Source organism: Gavialis gangeticus, unplaced genomic scaffold (assembly GCF_001723915.1).
Source record: "Gavialis gangeticus isolate Ggan-Ray unplaced genomic scaffold, GavGan_comp1, whole genome shotgun sequence".
NCBI classification, from domain to species: domain Eukaryota; kingdom Metazoa; phylum Chordata; order Crocodylia; family Gavialidae; genus Gavialis; species Gavialis gangeticus.
In genome coordinates this window covers 29715105-29731288 of record NW_017729033.1, presented here as the reverse complement: position 1 = coordinate 29731288, position 16184 = coordinate 29715105, and the positions used below count along the sequence as shown (strand labels likewise).

The 16184-nt window shown below is 44.4% G+C and overlaps 1 protein-coding gene across 1 annotated transcript in view; it reads right to left on the bottom strand.

The window, feature by feature from the left end:
- The window catches only part of CUNH4orf50 (chromosome unknown C4orf50 homolog), a 153262-nt gene that overhangs the window by 126215 nt on the left and 10863 nt on the right, over positions 1 to 16184 (bottom strand). Inside the window, exons 4-6 of the mRNA XM_019525815.1 lie at positions 12010 to 12186; positions 6705 to 6761; positions 4564 to 4746 (exon numbers count right to left, since the gene is read on the bottom strand). Coding sequence (XP_019381360.1) covers positions 4564 to 4746; positions 6705 to 6761; positions 12010 to 12186 — 417 coding nt within the window. The remainder of the gene's footprint in view (positions 1 to 4563; positions 4747 to 6704; positions 6762 to 12009; positions 12187 to 16184) is intronic.

Sequence of the window (16184 nt, the reverse complement as noted above, 5' to 3'; positions counted from 1 at the left end):
TGCACTGCTCCATGGTGAGGGCGAGCTACATAGACACAAAGAATACATTAGTTGTTCAGTGACTCCTTTGCATTAGCCTTCCCTACAAAACGTTTTGGCTGAGAGGATTAAGATTTTTTTGGCGATATCTTTTATTGGACCAACTGCATAGTTGGAAGAGCTATTGGACAAGCTTTCAGACATCAAGTACCGTTCTTCAGGGAAGGATTGATAAGAACACAACCTGTAACCCAAGTCTCTTTATACTCCTGCCCAGGGTCTTGTCATCATCTCTGATCTGTTCAGGGTCATCCCTGCAGTATCATTGCTGCACATGTAGATGAGTAGAAAGGCATAGTGATCAGAGGGACTTATGAACTCTGGCAATTTCTGCATGATGTCCCAAATTAGGGCACCAAACATGCAGCACACTGCATGGGATTCCAAGTCAGAAGGAGAGATGGGTACATGTGTTCCCCTTAGGAAGGAGTCCCTGACTACTACTACCCTCTTCCTGCTCCTCTTCAGGGCGATTATTATGGAACTCCCATTGCTAGGACTATACAGCTCCTGCCATCTGGTATATGGGAAGAAATTTACATGCCTGGGAATATCAGGTGTTTGTGGGATTAGATGACAGTAGAAGTGGGATTTTAAGGATCTTAGTAGTGTCTAATGGTTGCACTTTAGGCATCTAAGTGGAAGGTGGGTGTCCACTGTGGATTTGGCCTTTCCTACCTTTTCCTGTCCTTTATAACCTTCTCTTTTCCTGCCTTTTACACCCCTGCCTATACTTAAGCACTGGTGTCATAAAAGGCATGGGCAAGTCAGGTTGAAGAGGTGACATGATAGCAGGGGAAGCTCAGGGATGGAGGGATGGGGGAAGGAGCCATGTTTCCATGGTTTGTACATAGGAAGTCAAACTGATCTGAAGTTAAAGGTTAAGCAGGGGGTGGGAGGGATGTCCCAGTGGGTGGGTACATGGAGGGGCTCGAGCAGGGGCTGCTACATGTCTGCCCCCCGCACCCTGCCCCTGCGGTGCTGGCGGCAGCAGGCAGAGTGTCTGTGGCTCTGCTGCAGGCACAGTGGGCAGTGACACAGTGCTCTGCGACCCAGACTCCATACATGCTGAATGGGTGCAGCCTGGCCCGCTTGTGCACAACCTTGGATGGGCCGGGCCAGGTCCATTCAGCATCTACAGAGCCTGGGTCACACAGCACTGTGCCACTGCCCACTGTGCCTGCAGCAGAGTCACAGCCCTACATAGCCCCACTTGCCTGCTGCCAGTGGCACCACAGCCACCAGGTGGGGAAGCAGGCATGTGGCTGCCCCAGTCATCCCTGTGGGTGTGTGGGGCCCAGGACATATCAGCCCATGTGGGGCTGGTGAGAAGGGTGGGAGGCAAGTGGCCAGAGCATGGAGCCAGCAGCATGCAGCAGACCTGGCGGTGCATGGCAACTGAGCCAGCAGTGGGACCTGCCCTGGCCCAGCCCGGTGAGTCTCCCTAGTCTAGCTTTGCACTGGAGCAGGATGTGCAGCTCTGCAAGGTGTGGCTCCTGTGCAAACGCACACTATGAGGCACGCCTGAGCACCTCATAGTGTGACATGCACACTTTGAGGCGCACCCAAGTGCCTTTTCCATGAGGCATGCCTAAGCCTCATGGAAAATGTGCCCCACCAGCATGACCCGACCCAACCTGAACTGGGGCTGTGCAGCTCATGTGTGTTTGGCACAGGAGCCATGCACCCTGTTCCAATGCAAAGCCGGAGTAGCGAGTCATGCTGGGCCAGGTCCTGCCACGAGCTGCCTCCCCACAGGCACCGTGGGCAAGCAGTGCTGCCACTGGAGGCAGGACCTGGCGCAGTGTGCAGGGACAGCACACCAAGCGAAGCCAGGTCCTGCCAGCACTGGGGCTGTTCACACTGCCAGGCCAAGCCAGTTCCATGGCAGCAGGACCTGGCTTTGCTCAGCGCGCTGTCCCTGCCTCCATGGAACCAGCCCAGCCTGGTGGTGCAAGCAGCCCCAGTGCCAGCAGGACCTAGCTCAGCATGACACAGTCCCCGCGAGTGGTGCCAGGTCCTGATGAACAGCACAGGCAGCGTCAGCTCTGAGCCGCTGGGGACTACTCTGCGCCATGGGGGAGCTGGTAGCAATGTGTTCTGAGCAACTCACTCCCAATGCTGTTGCAGGGGGTAACTTGTGGGCCCTGCATGGGGGGCTGTGGCCCTGGGGCGGGTGGCCCTGCAGGGTGGCTGGGACCCTGTGAGGGATAGGAGCTGTGGCCCTCCAGGGGGGAGCTGGGGCCCTGCAGGGGCTGACAGTGCAAGTGCTGTGTGGAGGGATTTCACCCTGTAGGGCCAGGGGACCCAACCCTCCTGAGCAGTCCCCCCACAAGTTCTCCCCACACCCACAGTCCCTCTGCAATCACCCCACACACCAACCCACATCCACTCACATCCCTCCGCATCCACCCGCCTCCCCCCACACCTCTTTCTGCAAACCCCACATCCCCCATCACACACCCATAATGTGAGAAGAAAACCAAAACCATACATCAACACATATAGATATTTAGAATGTATTTTATCATGATGATAGAGACACTGGTAGCTTTCCAAACTGCTTTAACATTGTAAATATATCAATAAAGCATTGTCAATAAATATGTCAATAAAGCATTATCCAACTGATCTCTCTCTGTCTCTCTCTCGATAGAGTGGTCTTTTGTTCTAATTGTGGAAGAACATGGATTTTGGGGTATTTTAAATAATGGATTTGGGATGCTGCTGCAGTGATCCAGCTGGCACAGGGGATAGCATTCCCAGATACCAATTGGCTGGGCCCTAGAAGCTGTTGAGTAAGCTGGGGCCAGCACAGGTGCTGGCCCCATGCTCTAGTTCCCCCTGGTTGCTGATCCGGGAGGAGCCAGGCAGAGTTATTTTGCCCCAAGTGGCACAATTTGCCCCACACCAAAGTGCATGTCCGGGTACATGCAGTGAGGCAAAAAGCCCTGGCTCAAATTTGAGCCACTTCTATTAGAGCTATTGGAAGCGCACATGCCTGCATGTACTGACACGCCCTCTGAGAGACATTTTTCAATAAGTTGTACATGCACCTTTTTCTGATTTCATCTAGATGACCTTTCCATAATTTGCTGATAGGAATGTCAAGTGGAACAGTGTGAAAAGCCTTACTGAAATCAATATATATAGCATCAACTATAAGTCCCCTTTATCCATTAGGCTAGCTACCCTGTGAAAGTATTAGCTTTTATTTCTTTATCTGATGCTTTCACCTGGATAGTAGGCATACACAGTGATCACCTCGAGAGACTATGGGACCAATCCACAGTTGAATAAACTATAATAACACCAGTGACTTCTATAGACTTATACTGATTTACATCATGTGGAATATAGTTTCATAATTTCCTATAGTTTCATAGTTTCTAGGGTCGGAAGGGACCTGAGCAGATCATCTAGCCCGACCCCCTGCCATGGCAGGAAGAGCACTGGGGTCAAATGACCCCAGCAAGGTGGTCATCCAACCTCCTCTTAAAAACCCCCAGGGTGGGATCCTGCACCACCTCACTTGGCAGCTGGTTCCAGACCCTAGCCACCCTCACCGTGAAGTAGCGCCTCCTGATGTCCAACTTAAACCTTCCCTCCGCCAGCTTGTGACCATTGTTCCTGGTCACTCCTTGCGGCGCTCGGGGGAGCAGGGACTCCCCCAGCGCCTGCTGATCCCCCCTAACCAGTTTATAACAGGCCACAAGATCCCCCCTCAGCCTTCTCTTTTGAAGGCTGAACAGGTTCAGGTCCCGCAACCTTTCCTCATAGGACCTACCCTGCTGTCCCTTGATCATACGAGTGGCCCTCCTCTGGACCCTCTCCATGCTGTCCACATCCCTCTTAAAGTGCGGCGCCCAGAACTGGACGCAGTACTCCAGCTGCGGCCTGACCAGTGCCGCATAGAGGGGGAGGATCACCTCCTTGGACCTGCTCGAGATGCATCTGTGGATGCACGACAAGGTGCAGTTGGCCTTCCTAGCCGCCTCCCCACATTGCCGACTCATGTTCATCTTGGAGTCAATAATGACTCCCAGATCCTTTTCCACCTCCGTGCTGACAAGAGGGGAGTTCCCCAGCCTGTATGTATGGTGCCGATTGTTCCTCCCCAGGTGCATCACCTTACACTTGTCTGTGTTAAACCCCATCCTATTGTCCTCTGCCCATCCTTGTAACCTATCTAGGTCCGACTGTAGCCTGTTGCTCCCCTCTATTGCGCCCACATCCCCCCACATCTTAGTGTCATCAGCAAACTTGAACAGGGTGCTTTGCACCCCCTCATCCAAATCACTGATGAAGATGTTGAACAGGGCGGGCCCAAGGACCAAGCCCTGTTCAACATAAATAAATAACCCAATTTATTTTCTGGTAGTTGCTATTCTGGTTTCCCAACCATTAGGTTAATAAAACTTAGTAAATTAAGGAAAGATCTATTCCACCATGTTCTGCTTAAAAAGCTCACATATAGAATATACAAATAACGACTTGTACAATAGGAAATTTATATGGATTTACCTTTTGATCATGTGCAGGTGTGAAGGTGAACAAATAGTCTGCAAGGACAGTATCATTCACCAAATCCTTTGCCTCTTCACTTAAAACAGAATCCATAGTTCCAGGTCTATGCAATTTTCTGACCAGCCGGGTAATCAAACTGTTTCTTTCATGGCATTTGCGGACAAGACAAGCCAACTTAGCCTATGTAACAGGAACAAAAATTAAACAGATTTCAGTTGCCCATTGAGAGTGAGTTTATATTTAAATATAATATGACCTGGCACATTTGACCCAAAGATTTCAGGACAGCACATCTTCCTGTTCTTCTTCAGCACATCTTCTGGACCATTAAATTCAGCAGCATCCTGAGCAACGCAGGCTGGCACACAGCTGGTAATGGATAGTTCAGTTTTCTGTGCATAAGGGCCCCCTGGTGGCAAGATTAGCAGCAACACTATCACTTCACTAAGGGCCATTTGAGACATCCAAACCTTGACTGGCTCAGTGCTAGCTTGGAGTTTGGAGCAGTAGCACCTTTATTCTAGAAACCTTCTCTGACTCCCCTACCTGAGAAGCTGTGACTTGCCATTAGAGGCCTGGTGAGCGTGGAGGTCCCTTCCAGCCCTAGGTCTCTATGATTCTCTATGCAGCTCACTCCTACTTCTGTTAGGTAAAAAGCTGCAGCATCACCCTGCTCTACGCACTGGATCCACATGCAGTGAGGCTGCTGTAGGGTGGGCGGTAGCCTGCTGCCAGGTAAGTCACTGTTCCAAGGTGGGGCAGCTATGGGTGGATCCAGGCTGTGGGCATGGGACAGGGCTAGGAGCTGTAGGTGGAAAGTTTCAAGGTTGTCTTCCATCAGCCACCATGAATCTGGACCCCACTTCCCTATCTCTCTCTCTCTCACACCATCTCCAGGGATGAGAAGAGGAAGAGGGGGGACATTTTCCTCCTCTTTGCAGATCACAGCTTGGAGCGAGTGCAGGGCTCTCCTGAGTCTGCTCTGTAATGAATCCGTAGTGCTGTCTGCTTTGGTCAGGCGCCTCAGCCTCCCAGCCAGGCTGAACATTTCTGATGCTTGTCAAGGCCACCGGCTGAGTGGGGAAACTTGAGCAAAAATAGCCCCTTGCCCCGTCCCTGATCAAAGCACATGGCATGCAGCAGAATGAGGTGAGGGTAGGCTCAGAAAAGGTTTGGAGAGGTTGGATAGGCATTGCCAGGTCTGTGTGTTTGTGTGGCTCAGATGACTTCTCCTTCAAACCTCTGGACTGCATGGCTCAGTCTCTGGCTAGAAGAAGGCTGGGTCAGCACTGAGGGAAAGGAGGAAGAAGAAGGGCTGTGGAGCACGCTGGGAAGATAGCATCTTTTACGAAAGCCAGGGATGGCAGGGGCCATGGGACATCTGGCAAGCAAAATGCAAAGTGCTGGATTGTGCAGAGCAGAGATAAACCTGCTCTGGAGTGGTATAACTTAGCTATAGCTACATAATGAGTGCTTAAAGCCACTTAAAGGTGTTAACGTGCAGACAATCCAGGAGTTCAGAGCTCTAGGAGCCACCTAAAAATAACATGCGACAAGGCCCTAATCCTATCCTATTTTGATTTTTACTTAAAATCAAACAGCTCACTCAAGTGACAGTTCCAGGAAAGAGGCATGCAGTACACTAAACAATGAACAGGGTGGGGTAAAAAAAAAAAGTTAATTATGCATAAAGGTGTGTAGGTTGTAGCCATGTTGGTCTAAGGACAGACAAGGTACCTTGGATAGGCAGACTTGGCAGACAAGGTTCTTTGGGTAAATCCAATATCTTTTATTAAACCAACTCAGATAACTGGAATAATTCTTTTTAGCAAGCTTTTGACCATATACACCTTTTATCACGCTGAGGAAGCAGGTGCAGATGGTCTGTGCTTTTCCTGGAAGGAGTGGTAAAGCAGCTTGCCTCTGGCCATCTGCAGATACTTCATCAGACTGACAAAGGGTGTATGCACCCAAAAGCTTGCTAAGAAGAAAATTTTCCAACTATGCGTTGGTTTAGTAAAAGATATCAGATTTACCTAAAGAACCTTGTCCAGCTATGCATAAAGGAATTAAGCCTATTTTGTAACCAGTGGAATGACAGCTATAGCTACCACACCAAATGCAGCAAAATACATTACCTTCAGGGGAGCTACTGTCAGGTCAGCCTCAGTCTTTTTTTTCTGTAGTTCCTCTGTCTAAAAGAATGGAAGATATTTAGCCTTCATTTTATTCAAGATTCTCTCTAGAATGCAGCAGTATTCTAAATACTTAGATATTTCTCCAGGTGTTAGAATTTGTGATATTTTGCATCTTCCAGTGTGATCCATGCCTGCTACAAAAAAATATAATATTATAACATTCTCTGGCACCCATTTAAACAGCTGTACGCCCAACACGTGTACAAGTGAAAACCAAAGAGTTTGAACAAGTATTGTAAATGCTCTGTACAGGCTCCTTTATGACTGGGGTTGTTTCATTGCAGCAGCAGCACATTAGAAGCTTTATTCTGGCGCCCTTTACCATGCATGCATGCATGCATCTGCTCTATAAATCTTCTAAACAGCTCCTCTGAGAGGTAGTTTTCCTTTTCTTGTCTGTGATGCGTGGTAGCTTGCCAGAAGTCAGGAGGGATTTTCTCTATGTGCATTTTATGACCAGCTTTAAACTGTGGGCTCAGAAAACCTCTCACTCCACACTCACATTACATGGCAGAGACACAGCTCCTGGAGTGAAACACACCACACTGCAGATTTTACACTTCCGATTACAGTGTTTGCTGCCCAGGAACTTCCTCTTCTTGTCTTCTCTAACAGAAAACCCCCACAATTTTCTATCTGAAATCATCTTATAAGGTAAGATAATTAATATGTTATAATTTGACGATAAAATATTAATTGATGTTTGTTTTTATTTGCTTATTTAAATAGCATTTACATAGTGTTTCAGTCCCAAAGCAATTACTGAATATTTCTGCATGAAAATATACTTGTGCCAAAAGTGTTCTCATGACAATTTTAGATCATTATTTGGGAAGTTGGGAATGAGTGTAATAATGAGCTGTAATATTTTAAAAATCATAATACTGAAGGAACAAAGAAGGGGCTGGAAAAAGGTCCTTTTACTGGAGATATTTCAGTGGTGTGGAGGTATCAAGTGAAATAGCCTTGCAGACAGGGTGGTGTAATGTGACATTAGGACACATATTTCATCCTTTATTTAGATGTCCTTTCTTGGTGCTGTTCCAGGGGCAGAGGGGAGTAAAGCCTCAGCCATAAGCTGTGCCACAGCTGCTTTGTTTTCAAAGTGGTGGGACTTTGCTGTCCCAGTAATAGGCAGCCAGTCCAGAGGACCATGAACCCGGGCCTGCTCCACTCACTCAGCTGGATTTTTCTCCCACTGTCTTCTACTGAAGCTGAACAGGATCATCCTACAGGTAAATGTGATGTTTCCCCTCAGCTTGGTCATACCCAGGCACCCCACCTGGAACTTAGTCTTAATCTCTAAATCTTACACACTCCAATCTCCGTTTGCTTTTATAAAATTCTGGGGTGTTTAAGAGTAATTTTTAACAAATGAGGCAAATTAAAAAGTGAAATTACTGTTTTTAAAACCCATCACATTTTAGGCAATACTGGCCCACAGTGCAACTTTGCAGGCACTCTCAGAACTACAGTATGTCTACACATGTTCATTCAGTGATAAAAGTGCATTTCAGAATAGCAAACACTGAAGTATTTTTCATGAAAACTGCTGGCTTGTGCCTTTTTTAATGTAAATGTCTTCTATGGCAATTATACGAGGGGCAAGTATTTCTTAGGGTACCATCTTTTATTGGAACAACTATTACATATCATCCTAAGAAATCCTACATAATAGTTGGTCCAATAAAAGATATCACTCAACGTATCATGTAACAGTTTGCCCAATAAAAGATAACACCCTAAGAAATCCTTGCCTTATATAATTTCTGGGCCATCATGGCTATCACCTCACTCTTACACAGTAGTAACTATTACTCAAAAGTTAATAGATATACAATCTATTTTCACGCAGCAGTGTCTCAGCTACTGCCATATTTGTTTAATTTAGGAATGGTGAAAAAAAACTACAGCACCTCTGACATTACTGTGCAGTAACTGTGGGCAGATATTGAAACTCTAGTTTCAACTCACACTTTGATATAGTGCTTGGCTCACCAGTAACAGAAAACAGTTGTTTGTAGCAGACTATCTGCCTTAGCAGAAAGACAGAAAGTCTAATGGCACTGCACTGTGGAGTAGCATAGGGCTATCTCGTTGAAAGCCAGGTAAATTTACTTGCATAGAACTCTATGCTACGATAGCAGAACTGCTTCCAATACATGAGCTAGGCAAGTGAATGGATCTAGGCCCCTGAGGTAAATCTATACTGCTTCCACAGTCCTCCTAAAAAGTGCTCCACGTTAACACTATTAACTGTAGTCTTGTCAGCTGCTAGGTGGCTTGGAAATTACAAGTCATTATAATTATTTTGTCCATAAACCACCAGGCTTCAGCTTTAGCAAGAACTTCAAAATAAGATTTACCTTTGTGCAGCAGCATATTTGTAGTATCTACCATAAGTAAATACACTTAAACAGAAAGTAATTTTTGTACTCAGTGATTGCAGTTGGATTTACTTTGCTTCACCGGGTTGGACACAGTACTTGTTCGGAGGGGGACGAAGGGAGGGGGTACTGCTCTTTTTTATTGTATCTAGTTCACCATAAAGGAATAATTGCGGGTAGAGGCATTACATAATGCCCAAAGCTAAACTGTACTTATATTTAGCTGTGAAGTTCACTGCTATGACCCTAGGAATGAGAGCCAGAGGCCACATGAATAAATAACCTGCCTTCAGTACAGCCACCAAATGTTGTACCAGGTGTGTGAGGAACAGCTCCTAACTGGTTCCCACAGCAGCCACCTTCTCTTTTAACAAGCTGGGAGAAAAGCAATCATGTTAGGGTGACAAGGTTAGGAACAGAAGTAGATGTATTTAGTGTGAAGGAAAGAGGATGGAACTGAATGGAGAATGTTATGCTGATGCATTAGGGGGAGCTTAGGGGAAACAGATGGAAGAGAAGTTGCCCTAAGTTATGTCATATGAAAAGATAATGCCGTGTTAAAATTTTTCTAGCACATCACTTGTCTTACACCATTTAGGACACTGTAGCATTCATCCCTTTCCAAAGATTCCTGAAAGAAGTGGGACTGAAGAAAAATCTGCCGGCATGTAAAGCCAAGTAATAGGGCTGTGCAAAATTTTGAAGCGTGCTTTGTTTTGGAGCTGTTTCGACTCATTTTGAGCTTGAAATAGCAAAATCAAAATGAAATGAAAGGCTTAGAAACAGTGTCAAAACTAAACAAGAGCACCTGAAACATTTCTAAAGTTTCAAAAGTTTTGAGTTTTGAAGCTGGGCTTGCTTGCAGTTAACAGAAACTAAGTAGAGGCCTCCAATCTGTGCACAGGGTTTCAGCCTGCTGAACCCAGCATGCAGATCCTGGAAGACCTTGGGCAATGATCAGAGATCTGGGGTTCAAACCAGGGCCTGGGGAATCAAACAGGGAGCTAGAGAATTGACCCAGGGGCTGGGGAATCAAGCTGGGAGCATGTTCCCAGTTTAATTCCCCAGCTCCCTGATTGCTTCCCCCATCTTTTCCTGTGGGGTGCAGGCCCCTTAATGATGCAGGATGACAGCAGGCTGCCACTGCCAGCTGGGGATGGTGGCAGCTCTGGGCTATTTCCCCAGCCAGCAGCAGCAGCCAGCTGAAACCCCGCTTGAAGATCTGAGTGCTGCGCCCCCCAGGAAGAGCTGGGGGAATAATCAGAGAGCTGGGGAATCGAACTGGGAGCTCCAGATGACTGCTGGAGCTGCCTCAGTTCCCAGACAGTGCACAGTGCCCTGCTGAGCCACACTGCACCCACACCATGGGACAGCTGCCATGTGGATGCCACGGCATGGGGGGGCAATCCCCGCTGCCCTCAACTGCCCCATGCTGCACAGGGCAGGCTCTGCCATGAGCCCTCAGAGGCCCCAATTGCTGCTGCCAGAGCTGGTGAGTGCAGGGCTTTTTAAGCTCCACACTCACCAGCTGTGGAGCTTGCGGATGACAGCTTGCTGCTGCTGGCTGGGACCAGTGCCAGCACCCGAGTCTGCCCAGTGCAGCCTGTGTCAAGTGCCAGGAAGAACCCAGTGCTGTTGCTAGCCCCAGCTGGCAGCAGCAGCTTGCTGTCATCACGCAAGCAGATCTGAGGGCCCATGCCGCTGGGAGGGCTGCGGAGCCATGCCAGACTCCTCCCGGGGGGGGGGGAGGGGGGTGCAGGCCCCCGGATCTGCATGTGGGATGCTGCTGCTGCTGACAAATAATACTATTTGCTTTGAACAGTTTGAGGTGCAGTTTCCCAAAAATCCCTGCACCTATCTCCTTGAAACTTGGCAGGCATCAAGCCTGCAGAGGCGGCTACCGCCCCTGCAATTTTAATCTGAATCAGGCAAGAAATGACAACATTATAGGCATTTATGTGATTCCCCATTATAGCCTATGGGCAAAATGTTGAAACAGCAAACCAGCTTTAACAAAATGGAACAGAACAGGGCTTCCGAATGGTGAAATGAAACACTGGTCCCTTCAAAACAGCAAAATGGAAGTTGAAATGAAACAGTGCTGTTTTGCACAGCCCTACCAAGCAAGGCTTTATCTACACTTTTTTGCTACTTTTACCACACTAACATATTTAAAGACACAAATCCCACTCAGCTGTAAGTGCAGCTCTAGGTGGTTTAGAGAGATTATTCTCATCTAGCAAAAGGAAAAAAAAAAGTGCTGTACAAGTATAAATCACCTTTTACAGCTATAATTGTATCTTCAGTAAGGCTCTTACCAACCTAACTATATCAGTAAAAATTATGTTCCTAACTGACATAGTTATGCTAGGTTCACTAGCACAGGCCTAGTTTACAGTGGGTCTAACAATTGGATCAAAAGAAATACTAGTTGATCTTGGCTGTATTGTGAATAGAAATCTCTGATTTGTTATGTGGTAGAGAACCTACGCATTGTAGTACTGAGTATTTTGAAAATCCTGATAGGGAGAGAGCTTGCGCAGGAATGTATGTCAATACTACTTTGCCTACAGTTAGGTTACAGGGTTTTTAGTGGAAACTAGCAACTGCATTAACAATGGAGAGATATAATCATATTTCTATAAAGCTGATCTCCCTCATATTTTATCACCAATGTTCCAATTTCTGTATTTGTGCCTATAATTACATACCTGCACTGTACCCAGCATTTTGGTTCTGAGGGAAATTTTCTCAAAAAAAAATTGGGTTATTTTATTTTAGAAGAATGAACTGGAGTCAACAATCTAAGCCCACATTAGTTCATGGAGTTAAACACCTAAAAATGAGCTTTATGATACCTTTTCACTGAGCTGAACCTGAAGAAGTTCCACTTCCCTCTGCAAATCTTGAAACTGAGTTTGTAACATGGCCTGGTCCCTGAGCTGTGATTTCAAGGTCAGCACTTGCTGTTCTAATCTCTTTTGGGCTATTTTATCCTCCTTCGAGTCCTGGGTTTCATTTACAGCGTGTTCAGTCTAGAGAACAAATACACATATTTTAAGCTAGATGTATACATTGAAGCAATTATTCTAAGCAGAGAATGCTAAATGAATACTTAAAACCTGGTAATAAACACGTTTACTTACCTTATATATTAAAATGACTGTATCCCTTATAGTCAATATGGATGTATAAGTTGCAATGCTAAAATTGTATTAGCACTAATACCTGTCACATATTCATCTTAAAACACTTTATGAACTGATATCTCTGAGAGATGGGTATTGTATTTTAGCTATTTTGTATTTGAAAAAAGCTGAGGCACAGACAGATTAAATTATTAATTCAAGGTCACATAGCAAGTCAGAACAGAAGCTAGGAGTTCCCAGTCTACAAGCTGTAATCTCCATAAGCATACCCCCCCTTTTTCCCCATACACATTAATTTCAAATAGCAAATGGCACTTTTCTGTTTGACAGTTCTATTTTCTTCTCTATAACCCACTAAAATTGAGCATTTAAATATGAATTTAATGTTCAATGTTAATAATTAAATTTAACATTTTAACATAAAAAGTAATGAGAGAGGATATGGAGTCTTGGGGGAGATAGACTTTTGAATTTCTTCCCCTTTAATTCATTGTTTCATACATTTAGACTGAAAGGATGTGTGATAACTCTAAATTCAGTCAGAATCATTAAATCCATTCCAGGAAGAAAAAAGCAAGAGACTTCTATAGAGAGAAAAGCTGAGGAGCACATGAAAATGCACATACTATTTGACCTTATCCACTAGTATTCTCCATAGTATTTTTGCATAGAAATAGAACAGTTTAATTTTGCTGCATTGGGCTGTAAACTGTATGTACAAATAAATTAAATATAATAGGATTAAACTACAAAATCCAGTTAAATCCACCATACCCCATGGTAAACCACAGTCATTTTGAGAGAAAACAGGCAAGGAAATAGTTTAATTTTTACCAGTCAGTAATCACTATATAGCTTCTAGAAGAGCTGTTGCTGCATTGTCATAAAGAAGTAGGGCTAGAAGGGACCTCCAAAGATCTAGTCCCACCCCCTGCCTGAAGCAAGAACATCCTGAACCAAACCATCCTGTACAACCATCATGTAAACCAAAAGCATTCTTAACATGGCATTTTTCTAGGTTTTCTAACAAATTCCAGGATTTTACATCAATGGGCACATGGCATGCACAGCCATCTCATACACAGAAGCCTTCTCCTGTACATAGAAGGCATTGTTTCATTGAAAACAGGAAGCAAAAGAAAGTGATAGCTCATGTCACACTGGTGTAACCATTTCAACACAAATAAACATAAAAATACTCTATGTAAACCCACCTTCTATCTATACAGGGATCTTAATGATTGAATACGTGTTGTCTCTAAATTTCAGCTCCCCCTTACGTTAGGAGAAAGAAGATAGGCACCTATTGAAATGCAAAACCAGTGTCTAATAAAAGGTATCATCGCTGAACCAAGAGTTCTGGAGTTTTACATTTCTTTTTGTCTCAGACCAGCACAGCTACCAAATACATCCCTGAGACACCTATTGGACACACAAAGTGAAGCTTATTAGGATGTAGACACTAGAGCGAGCTGGCTTTTCTATCACAATCGTCAAAGGTGGAGAAATGAGACCTACCAATTCCTTCCTTATTTTCTTTCTGAAGCAAATATCTGTTGCTCAACATGGAAGCAAAGTAATGTTTAAACAGAGGGAGTGAATACAGTGACAAGGGAAAATGTTATTTTATTTGCATTAAATTCAAACGTATTATTACACTTGGAGATTTCCTTCTGTAATTTTTTTTTTACTAGCAGTGGATCCAGAAGGAAAGCTACTAAAGTAAATGCAGCATTGTCTTTAGATTCACAGAGCTTCAGGCCCAAAAGGCCATTCATGGTCATCTAGCCCAGCCTCTGAATAACAAAGCCATTGAACATCACCTGCTGTGCATCCAGCATTGCCATTGGATGGATGCTGAACAGAAAATGATATTGTAGTTGAGTACAGGACTAGTTCAGAGTTTCATCACCAATCTGGTGCATGACCTTGACCTTAAATTCTCTGTGCCTCATTTACGGTAAGTCCCACCCCACCATTACTGTTCTGTGTCCCCATTTCAAACTCCAGCAGGGGGGTATTGAAAGTCTTGTTTCTCTCCTCAGAACCCAGTGAAAATCCTGATGTCTGCAGACTTAATATTATTTGATACACTTTAAACGAACTGTCCTGTTAGCAACAAAACATTTTTAGCAGTAAACTGCCAAAACTCAAAATTTCTTCTTTACCTCTCTGCTATTTATTATTTTTCTTACTGTACTAAGAGTCCCAGTCAAGGACCACTGTGCTAGGAGCTGTACAATACAGAACAAAAAGATGGTTTATGCTTTACGGCTAAACCATTAGTCTTCCTTTCCAGGCTTTGAGGAGATGATGCAAAGTCCACCAAGCAGGGTACCTTAGAAAAGAAATACAACTTTATTGACTTAATGCATATAGTACCTATATTATTCCCAAGGTGAAAATTAAATTTTTGTCCAGGGGAATAACTAACTGCAAATACAGCTTCACTCTTCAATCCAACCAGTTCCCATCAGGAGGGAAAATATGCCCAGAAAAGGAACTCATAGCAATCACTGTGCAAAATCTTTAATTTTTTTTTTTTGTTACTGAAGAGAGAAAGATTTCCTACTCAGTAAAATCCAGGTCACTTCAGAATTTCACCATGAACCATTATTTAGAGACTGATGTTTGTAAAATGGTTTACTGCAAAAGGGAAATTACAAACTAAAACAAATTCAAGTAAAATCCCTTTATAGTAACTTCATCCTGTGTCTCAGCTATATTGCCTTTGCTATCATTGTGTTTACTAGTTTTTTTCTCACTCAGTTCAGCTTCTCCTATTGTTTAATCCTGCCACTGAAGACAATAGCCTGTGTTTAAGACATCACACCCTCTTGCCATAGAAATAACTATGGTGTTACAATGTTATCAATCAGGGGGCAAACTCTGTCTTTAGCAATGCCTTTAATCTCAGTAGGGTACCAAGTGTGTGCATCTAAAGGCTGTTAAGATAAAGGGAAAAGCAGAATAAAGTTAATCCATATATTAATAATAGTGAGTAGCAAACACTAAGAAAACTTCTGTAAAACATGTTCCCTGGAATGATTTCTTCATAATCAAAGTTCATCTATACTTATGTATACTCCTTCTCAAGAAGTAAATCTATTTGCATAATTCTTCTGCTTAAAACTCATGGATTTTTTTCTGTAAGATCTTGCAGTTTACTGTTGTTAAAATGATAATTAAGTGCATTAGTTAATGGGATTATTTCAGACTTATGCTGGTGTGACAGAGTAGAATTCAGCCCAGCTTTTTCCATCTTCCTCTTTATAACTGTTTCCAGATCACCTGAGCTAGCATTTATTGACCCCAAAGGCAAAGTCTGCCATAAAACCCAGCTGACCACATTGACATTAATGGCAAAATGCCCACTGACTTCAATGTGATGAAGGTTTCACCTGAAGCATCCCTATAACAGGATGCATCTTGGGAGATGTTCAGCATCCACATCTCACAGGGAGCTCTGGGGACTCTTCATTTCTCAAAATGAAGCCAAATATTTGTTTCATCTTGAAATAGGTATGTTTATATACTTTACAAAACAATAAATTTACAGTAACAGCAATGAGGAGTTGTGGTATATACCCATACATCTCACAAAGCAAAACTGAGAAGGGAAAATCTCTGGCCAAAGTGAGAAGAGAGAATCTCTGTAATAAAACATTGGAAAGATTCTTTAGTGTTCACCCACAGCAAAAGCCCCTTCTTGTTTTAAGTTATTATTCACAAAATTAAGGCAAATCTGTCTTGGGGAGCTAGAAACATTGGGCGCATCCCAACGAGCGTGCACATGCAGTTTGCCTGCAGACCCATCTGCAAACAGCACATGCGGGAGTTTGCTGTGCTGCTAATTTGCAGCATAACGGGGGGGGGGGGGGGGG